This window comes from Ochlerotatus camptorhynchus, unplaced genomic scaffold, assembly GCF_037179485.1.
Source record: "Ochlerotatus camptorhynchus isolate MF236.1 unplaced genomic scaffold, CSIRO-AGI_Acam_v1.1 ptg000256l, whole genome shotgun sequence".
Classification (NCBI taxonomy): domain Eukaryota; kingdom Metazoa; phylum Arthropoda; class Insecta; order Diptera; family Culicidae; genus Ochlerotatus; species Ochlerotatus camptorhynchus.
Window position 1 is genome coordinate 955,591 of NW_027040746.1, and position 9,830 is coordinate 965,420.

Below are 9,830 nucleotides of genomic sequence, written 5' to 3' on the forward strand. Positions count from 1 at the left end.
TTGCTTTTGCTTGTACGTCAAATCTGTACGATAGTTAATAGAACAAAAAAATCAAAATATAAAAATGAGGTAAGGAAGATAGTTAAAATACGGTTCAGATTAATACCTGGCTCAATAAAGATACAAATTAACAACACTCGAACGCTGGCAACGGAGATCTCCACTGCGCAGATGTCACCATATGCATCCGAGCGACCAAGCTCTGCGTCATAGCTTTCGCTGAGTTTATTGATCGTGTGTGGTATGGCCATGGTGGTTGCTGTGTTGCATTGGTATATTGCAACACCAGCAGAAGTAGCGTTCGATCTCTTGGAATTTGCGACACACACGAATCCAGGCAATTCTGGAATGGTTTCGATTCTCTCCCATGACAGTGTCTCGGTGAAAGCGAGGAAATCCATCGAAGCAAATACCTGGTCAGCCATTATGCGAGCAGAATGAACATGTAAACCTTGAACATTCAAACTCATCATTTTGACTGCCATGGTATTTGCGACGGACTCCGCGACATCGACCATATCAAGCACCCGTTGGGTGAAAACTTCCTCCTCCTCAACGCAGGCGTTTTCCTGATGCGTCATCGTTGAAAACATCGAATTTGCCATGGACTCCGCCGCTGCCACCATGTCGAGCACTCCTTGGGTGAAAACTTCATCCTCGTCATCCCATGCATTCTCCTGCTGCGACATCTTCGAAAACGTACGAACCGTCAAATCACTAGGTTCATACAAAGAGAGTACGGACTTTCAGATAGGGATAGCACTCCGAATAGATAGGCAGTGAATTCCAACTTAGCATGGACACACTATCTGACATTGGCAAACTACGCAAAAGGAGAGGAGCCAGTGTCGCTACTTAATAGTAAGCTACTTATGGGAGGAGTCTGTGTAGCTTACCGGCGTGTAGAAAGGCAATAAAATTCCTATTTTGTGATTGTTTCCCAAACACAGACATCATATTGAAACACCATCGTGATCATGCATTGTAGCATTCTCTGAAAATTTCAATCGGTACAGTTAATGCTTCAGTGTTTACACTCCGCCTTGGATAGAGTCAATTTCGAAGTGAAACAAGTGTTTATTGAGAAATTCTGGGAAAATATTCAAAATGTCTCAACACATGGCTGCTAAATATCTCCGCGATTATCGGAAGCGCGTGAGAGACCAGGAGGCAGGGCAACCTGCGAAACAGGCGCGGACCGTTGCTGAACGCGTTCGAATGTGTCGAGCCAACAAAAAAACGGCCAAAGGTAATGCGTCGCCAACTCCTAATTTGGACGCCGGAGAAGGCCCATCGACTCGAGGTAGGAAATCTGATTTTATTTTCAATAAGTGAATGGCAATACCACAGTGCAATTTAGAAAATTGAACGCTAAAATTTATCAAAACATTGTTTTGCATTATCTTTATGTGATTTGTATGTGCTTAAACTGAGAAGAATAATTGACAGAATCTTATATGACGGGGTTACAAGTAAAGGGGTATAAGTGACTTTGATTCTCTTCATCGACTTTATCTTTCGTTAATAGCTCAGCTGCAAACAAATTCCTTGATGCACTTGCCGTTCTGGGTGCTTCATGAGAACTTCCTTTATCAAACTATGTGGCAGAAATAGCGCGAAATCTTTTTTGTAAGGCTGTGAGTATCAAAAGAAAAATTCGATGAAGAGAATCGTTCAAATTCACTTACACCCCTTTCCATATTTTATAAGTTGTATTGTTTCAAGAAAAGTTCATCTTAAAAGAATTAAATTATTTGATACCTGTATTTTTCTCTAATATTGTATTTTTTGCCAATACTACGAACCAATTAACATACATTATCTTAAATAAACATCCTTATCCGAATCTTTCTTGTACTACAAATAAAGAATGAAATATTATTTATTTAATTTGATGAAACAGTGGACAATTGCTGTCCTCTTTGAAATTTGAATCACTAAACAAATAAATAAATTTTTAAGAACAAGTTGAATTCCAATCCCCCTGTAATCACATGCATAATACAACACACTACTTTCAATAACAAGTTTAACGTACACAAGCAGTATTCTCGCGTCACTTTTCAAATAGACCAATGTAACATATCCACCATTTTGAGAAAATCTAAAGTTCGACAGATTATTTAGAAACAATACATTTTGCAATACTATTTTTAATGGAGTCAGTGAATAATAACGTTGAAAATTCAGTACAAACGATAAAATCACAATTTAACTTTGAATGTCATGCTACAACATAGAAAAAAACCACATAGGACGTTTTGACAAGTCAAGTTGTACATTGGACATGTTACATTGGACGATTTTTCTCACTTACATAATCAATGAGTGCTACATTAGACGTTTTGATCTACATGATACTAGATACCCTTTCACAGATTTCATAATAGAATACCTAACTTTAGATTTTCCCCGCCTTTAGAAAACGAGCACCAATCATGTTAGGCAGTCCGAATGACCGTAATGAAGTAACAATCATGTACCCATCATTTAAAACTTTACATTGGACAATTTTTAAGCTAAGATTTTCTTAAATAAATGAAAGTAAATTTGGATGGGTGTTTTAGTATCACATACAATGATAGAAGAGCAATAGTTTGTATCGCTTAACTCGATTTGTTTACATTTGTTACATTGGTCCATTTGAAAGTGATGCGAGTATTGTCAACCGGCTTTCCGCTTAATTTTGAGATTTTAGTCAATATTCTAACAATCCCCACCCAATTAAGAAATGTATGTAAATTTTAAGTAGAAATGAAACCATTTGAAATTACAAATCCAACCATTTGAAATACATCAAATGTTAACTAACATAAAATATTCTGTGAAAATGCATTTTCTATTCCGAGTATATTGCTCATAGTGTAAATATAATGTTGTACATGAAATTCAACGGTTGGCCCTATGTTACATTTTGTTTGAATTATGTCATCGGAATATAACCATAGAGGTAACTCCAAGACCAAAAGGTCCCGAAGAGACGTGCTCAACTTTTTGGCTCAGCTCTGATACTCTCTTCGGTCCCAAGCTAATCAATGCATTCCTCGAAACATAGGAAAATCCACGACCCCTTATTTTATCTGTCAAACTTTCATAGCGAATCAAAACAAATATAGTGTACTGCTAAAATTTAGACTAGAATGGGGTACGCCATAGAAGTACTTGGTGCAATGGTGAGCCAATTTAAAATCGTTGGTTTCTACCCACCAGTATTACTTAGCCGGAGGTGGTGGGTTCGATTCCTGCTACGGTCGAGGAAATCTTTCGGGCTTAATATTTTCTCTACTTCCCTGGGCATAGAATATAATTTTGCTTGCCACACAATACAAAATTCATATATTTGTGTTGGCTTCGAAAACTCTCAATTTATAACTCTTACATACTGTCACTTATCTAATGTTAAGTTGTGTTAAGTCTGTACTGTACAACATTTGTCTGTGAACGGTGTGAAATAAACGTGTGCTGTTGTGATAAATTGTGTATTGTAGAATTTCCTCCGGTGCGTTCAATTTTTGATGAACCGAACGGAGTACAAAACATCTCTGAAGGTCCCGGTGATGGTAACGATAGTGGACTAATCAGCTCTGGCATCGTACTAGCTGAACATTTGTTCGACAGTTTCCTTGGAAACAATATCCCTTCACGATGTTCCACACAAGAAACAATCGCCGATTGTGTCACGTCAGGACAAATCATATGCAGCGGACATGATAACATCTCGTTGCCTGAGCAATTAAGGCAGAGTAAGTGTGACGTGCTTCAATATGTAAAGCCATAATATTATTATCATTTAATGCGTAATTTCTAACCGTCATGTAGATGCTTTCTCGCAACCAAATTTTGATCGTGCTAATCGAGAGTTCAACAAACGGTTCATCGAAAATGCATTTGGTGCAGCATGCGATGTGTGTGACAGGCTATGGTTCATCAACGATTTGAAACCATTGACACAAGCTTGTGCGGTAGTGTTAATTGACAGTGGATCCTTTGAATCGGTAGACAGATTTTCCGCTTGCCAAACCTGCCGATCCAATTTAAAACATGGAAAAGTTCCAACTCTTTCAAAGTCGAATGGGTTCACCTATCCGAAGAAACCATCAGGATTACCTGCACTTGATATCATCACAGAAAGATTGGTATCTCCCCGGCTACCGTTCATGCAGATTCGTCGATTGCGCTATGCGCAAGGTAAGATAGGTTGATATATCATGTTTATGATTTTATTCATCATATTTACAATTACAGGCAGTTACTCTATTGTCGGACAAGTGATCAATTGTCCCGTAGATGTGGCTGAAATGGTACGTTCTCTTCCCCGTCAGCTGGATGATGATCAGGCCTTCAATGTATTTATCAAGAAGCATGTAGTTCATAAATCGTCGTACTTGTCCGGTTTCATCAAGAAAGTCACTGTCAAAGCTTGGCTCTCTTATTTGATTACAACGCCACTCTACCGCCGCTATTGTATCACCGTTGATCAGGATGCCGTGGAAGGACTTGAACCAAATGGATCGGATGCGCAAATTGAATTGGAAACCATTGCCTTGGATAACGAATCGGAACTGTTGCTTGGACAACAAGAAACTCTTCTTTGGAATGAGGACAAGTGCTTGGAGATCGCTCCGGCACAAAACAAGGTCCCCTTGTCCATAATTTATGATGAACATGCCGAAGAACTCGCATTCCCTGCCATATATTTTGGCCATCCGCGAGAATTCAAGCCAGATGTACGGGTAACGTGTTTCATGATTGCATCCAGCGAAACTCGGCGCCGGGATAGACGTGGAGCGAAACCACAACATTTGCTATACATGGCAATGAAGATACTTCGTGTTCGAGTCTCAGAAGGGTTGCAGTGTACATTCAAATGCATGGGAACCGCGAATATCACACGTGCCAATCTCGAGGATCGAGAGTTCATGGAGCAATGCATAGATCGAAATTTATCCTTTCTTAAGTCGATTCCGAACTCCGTTCAGTATTGGCAGCAACGGAAGAAAGATTTGTTTGCAATGATGCGACAATTGGGTAAGCCCACCATGTTTCTTACTCTAAGTGCGAGTGAAATGAAGTGGCCTCACTTGTTGAAAATATTGAATCGACTGTCGGAAGGGTACAACGGCAGTGATTTAACAGATCCTATGCATCAATTGACTGCGCTGCAAAGAGCAACTCTTGTCAATGACGACCCGGTCACATGTTGCATCTACTTCAACAAACTTGTGGACACGATAATGACTCTCCTGATGTCACAAAGATACAGCCCCTTCGGGAAATATCGCGTAGTTGATTTTTTCAAACGTATCGAGTTTCAGCACCGTGGCAGTCCCCACGCGCATATTTTGCTGTGGCTAAGCAATGATCCTCATGAAGTAATCGGTGAAAACATGCCTGCAACCATACAGTTGATAACAAATCTCTCTTCTGTTAGTGTCGGAGATTTACCGGACACTTACGGTTGTCAAGTAAGTGTTACTCAAAATGTGAAATAAGTATCTCAATGTTCTATATAATTTTATATTTGTAGGTTCATAAACACACATTCACTTGCTACAAAAGGAATGAAAATCACTGCCGCTTCAATATACCGTATTGGCCTATGGATCAGACCCGAATTCTTATTCCCATCGCATCTGATGACGGTCGCCGTGATCAACTCGCTCGGAAAGCAAAGAGAATGCGGGTGGCTTTGGACACTAAGACATACGACACTCTGGAGGCATTCCTTCTTGATTGTGATTGTACGCTTGATTATTATCTCGATGTCATCCGAGCATCAATTCGCCGTCCATCAGTCTTACTCCAGCGATCCATGACAGAACTTTGGACAAATCCGTTCAATCCTTGGATAGCAAATCACCTCTGCTCGAACATGGACCTACAGTTTATTCTAGACGAGTATTCCTGCGCTGCGTACGTCGTTGAGTACGTTAACAAAACCAATCGTGGTGTAAGCTGCCTCCAACGCGATCTCATCAAACTTCAAGAGGAGTTCCCTGATCAGGACTATACTGCGCTTCTGAAGAAGATAAGCATTAAGATGCTGAGTTCGGTCGAGATGTCCGCCCAAGAAGCAGCTTGGTATCTGTTGCGTCAGCCGATGTCCGAAGCAAGTCGAGCGACGCAGTTCATTCCGACGATGTGGCCGCACGAACGTGTCAAGTCCAGAAAACGGAATAAGCGTATGGATGAGGAAGGTATTGCTGACGATTCAACTGATGTATGGACGTTGAATATCGTGCAGAAGTACGAAGAGCGTAGCGGTTTAGATGATTTATGTCTAGCCGACTTCGCGGCACACTACACCAAAGAACGAATCGGCAGCAATTCGTACAGAACTCGCACTGTTCCCCGGGTGCTGCAATGGTGCGCATATGATATGGCAAAAATGTCTGAGTACAAACGTGAAATGGTGTTACTGTTTGTACCGTTTCGTAACGAGCTGAGTGATATACTGGACCAGAATAAATTCTTGCAGCTCTACGACCAACATGAAGCGTCCATTCTAGCGAAGCGTAAGGAGTACGACTGTGAGTTGAATCTTGAGCAGACCGTTGAGGAATATTTACGGATGTGTGTAGAGGATGCGCCAAATGCTCAGGAAACGGCAGCGACAGAAAAGCGTGATCAATGTAGTAGAACAATTGCCATGGAACCCAACGACGACGATATCCGCCTGTTACCCGCGAACGCCTTATCGGCTGTCATCAAACAGCGAACCACTGTGATGACTAAGCAGGATTACTGTGCTCTAGTACGTAAAACGAATCCGGAACAGAGAGATCTCATACTGCAGGTGATAGACAACCTGCATTGCTTCGATGACAGTAGAAAGCCTCTTCAGCTATTTTTCACCGGACCGGCAGGATGCGGGAAAACATTCACGCTTCACATATTGATGGAAACGTATAATCGTTTCAGCCAAGCTCATAATGCGCAGAATAATGCCTATGTCGCTTGCGCTTCAACTGGAAAGGCTGCCGTGGCTATAGGAGGAACAACTGTGCACTCCGCGTTTCACATCACCATGGATCGTAGGCATCATGGAAAGCTTGGATTTGAACTACTGCAGCTGTATCGACATTCGTTTGCTAACATAAGGCTAATTATCGTTGATGAAATTAGCATGATAGGAGCGAACATTTTCAACACGATACATACGCGACTTCAGAGCATCACCAGTAACTACGATGTACCATTCGGTGGGAAAGACATGATTTTGTGTGGAGATTTCCGACAGCTTCCTCCGGTTAATGCAAGACCGCCTTTCAAACCCGTGAACACTTCAATAGGTGGTGCAGTGCTCTGGCAAACGTTACACTACTTTCCTTTGCGCCAAGTAATGCGACAGAGTGACGTTGAATTTTCTTCAATACTCACGAAGATTGGGAACGGTGAGCGATTGACAGATGATGAAGCTAAGCTGGTCGAAAGCAGATTCCGAACTGTCGAATGGTGTAAGAAGCACGTACCAAACGCCATACGGTTATATCATCGCAACACTGCTGTCGACATGTATAACAACGAAGCTTTAAGCAGCCAAGAAGGGTGGGACTGTACAGCCGAGGACGTAATCACCGGTTACAAAGACGCCGCTCAGCTAGCTAGCGCTCGCACCAAGCTTTACAGAATGAGTGTTGCAGAAACAGGTTGCCTTCCCTACCTGTTGCGATTGGTTAATGGTATGTCGTACATGATAACGACCAACGTAGACGTGGGAGACGGCATCGTGAATGGTGCTATCGGCGTGCTAAAATACATTGAACACACAGATGACGACCTTCAGCAATCAGCATCCCGCGTTTGGTTCAAGTTTGAAAATGACGCTGTTGGAGCTCAACTTCGAGTGAAATCCAGAGCACTTGTGTTTTCAAAACCTGGCATACTACAGCAAGATTGGACTCCGATTTGTAAGCGATCAGTGAATGTTAAACTAAGCAGCGCAATCAAGTGCAAGAGAATACAGTTTCCCGTTGCCAGTGCGTGTGCTTTGACGATCCACAAATCCCAAGGAGGTACCTTCAACGAAATTGTGGTTGATTACGATAAGAGCCAGGAGCAGCAACTGGTATATGTCGCCATGTCACGTGTGAGCTCACTACAGGGGCTTTATCTGACCAACTCTGCGAACTCGTTCATATTCCACCATGCGAAGGGCAGCAATACACCAAGAATGAGGGAACTGCGAGACGAGATGCATAGGCTCGAAAACCACAAGCTGGTGACGCTCAGTGACGAACTGAATACGTTCCTTTCAAATGACGGCCATTCTGGTGTATTGATGAGCCTCAATGTCCAAAGCCTTAATGCACATTCTAAAGACATGTCTACCGATCATGTAATGACACGGGCTGACTTCTTTGCGCTCAGTGAAACGTGGATTGACAACAATGCTCCATTGGAAATTCAAGGTACATATAAATGCTTTTCTTATTTGCGTCAAAATAATTAATTTTTATTTGTACAGGTTACAGATGCATAGCCAAATTCAAACGGGAAAACGTAAGAGCAGGAGGAGTGGCAATTTTTGAGAGAGCAACAATATCACCGTTATCTAGCTCACACACAATTGAAAAATTGAGTGAACAGTACGATCCCATCCTCATAGAAGCTGAAAAGCATGGCGATATTTGCGCAGCAAATATCCAAGTCGAAGCTTGCAACATTATAGTATTCTGCGTATACCTGTCACCGAATACTACGATGAAGCAAGCCAAAACCTTCATGACCAGGAATCTGTTCCACTATAAAACGAAAGATAATCCAATCATCGTTACTGGGGATTTCAACGTAGACGTCTCGAAAGCTGAGAATATCGGATTCGTCCAATTCATGAAGAATTTTCTGCAACTCGATCTCGTATCAGACCCTAAGCTGCCGACTACATTGGGTGGTACATGCATCGATTTGGTGTTTGCAAGAAAAATACCGGAATTGCCAACCAAAAGGTTTATTACGTACTTTTCGTACCATCGCCCCTTGTTTACCTTGTTGTCTGCTGTAAGTTACTGAATAATTCTTGAATATGGTTGATCATTTGCTTTATTTTATAGCCACCGACGACACAGTAGTGGCAATAGGATGCTTCCGTTTTGAACTGGGTGTTACAACAACGTCATCTTACATACCGTTCATTATAAAACCACATCACCAAATCGGTCCTTTTGAAGGCCATGCAACATCAAAACGGCTCTTTTCAGAGCCACAAACCATCAAAACGGCCCTTTTCAGGGCCACCACAATTTTCAAAGAAAGAGTTAATTTGGAATATTTTCTAACACAAGAATAATTACACATGAACTGAAAAAGAATCTTATTAGTATTAAACGGAAAATGGACACTGACCAATTATTACACTTCGAAAGAAATTCACGGATGTCAAAATAATATCGGGAATTTTAAATAACCTTCGTTCTAAATAGTTACCATATGTGAGATTAGTCCTACGTCAACTGTTCGTACAACCCCATTGGGCTGTCCCTTGTAGTTTTTTTGTTTTGATTTAAACAAAGTTGATTTTGTGTATAATGATTCATTGACAGTGTGCAAAGAGTGTATCATTTTGTCATTTTTTTATGCATTTCAATTTTGATTAGAGTGAAAGAGATAGAAACAAAACATTCTAATACATTTGATGAAAATACTAGTACAATCTAGTAGCAGGCATGTCTAAACACAACACTACACTGCGTACTGCCTTTTTTACACACCACCAAGTGCATTGAGTTGTACGCTCCGTACCAGTGCTCGATACAAAGCACAAAAGGCAGCGAACAAGGCACCGGTACCGGTGCCCGTGCATAATTGTTTGCACCGGTGCACGGCGAATG

The 9,830-nt window shown here is 41.5% G+C and overlaps 1 protein-coding gene across 1 annotated transcript; it reads left to right on the forward strand.

Annotated features, from left to right (window-relative positions):
* Window positions 1–5,872: 5,872 nt before the first annotated feature.
* Window positions 5,873–9,318, forward strand: LOC135705014 (uncharacterized). The gene is made up of 2 exons (XM_065226564.1): window positions 5,873–8,411; window positions 8,468–9,318. The coding sequence occupies exons 1-2, from the start codon at window positions 5,873–5,875 to the stop codon at window positions 9,010–9,012; spliced, it is 3,084 nt and encodes a 1,027-aa protein (XP_065082636.1). The 3' UTR covers window positions 9,013–9,318.
* Window positions 9,319–9,830: the final 512 nt, after the last annotated feature.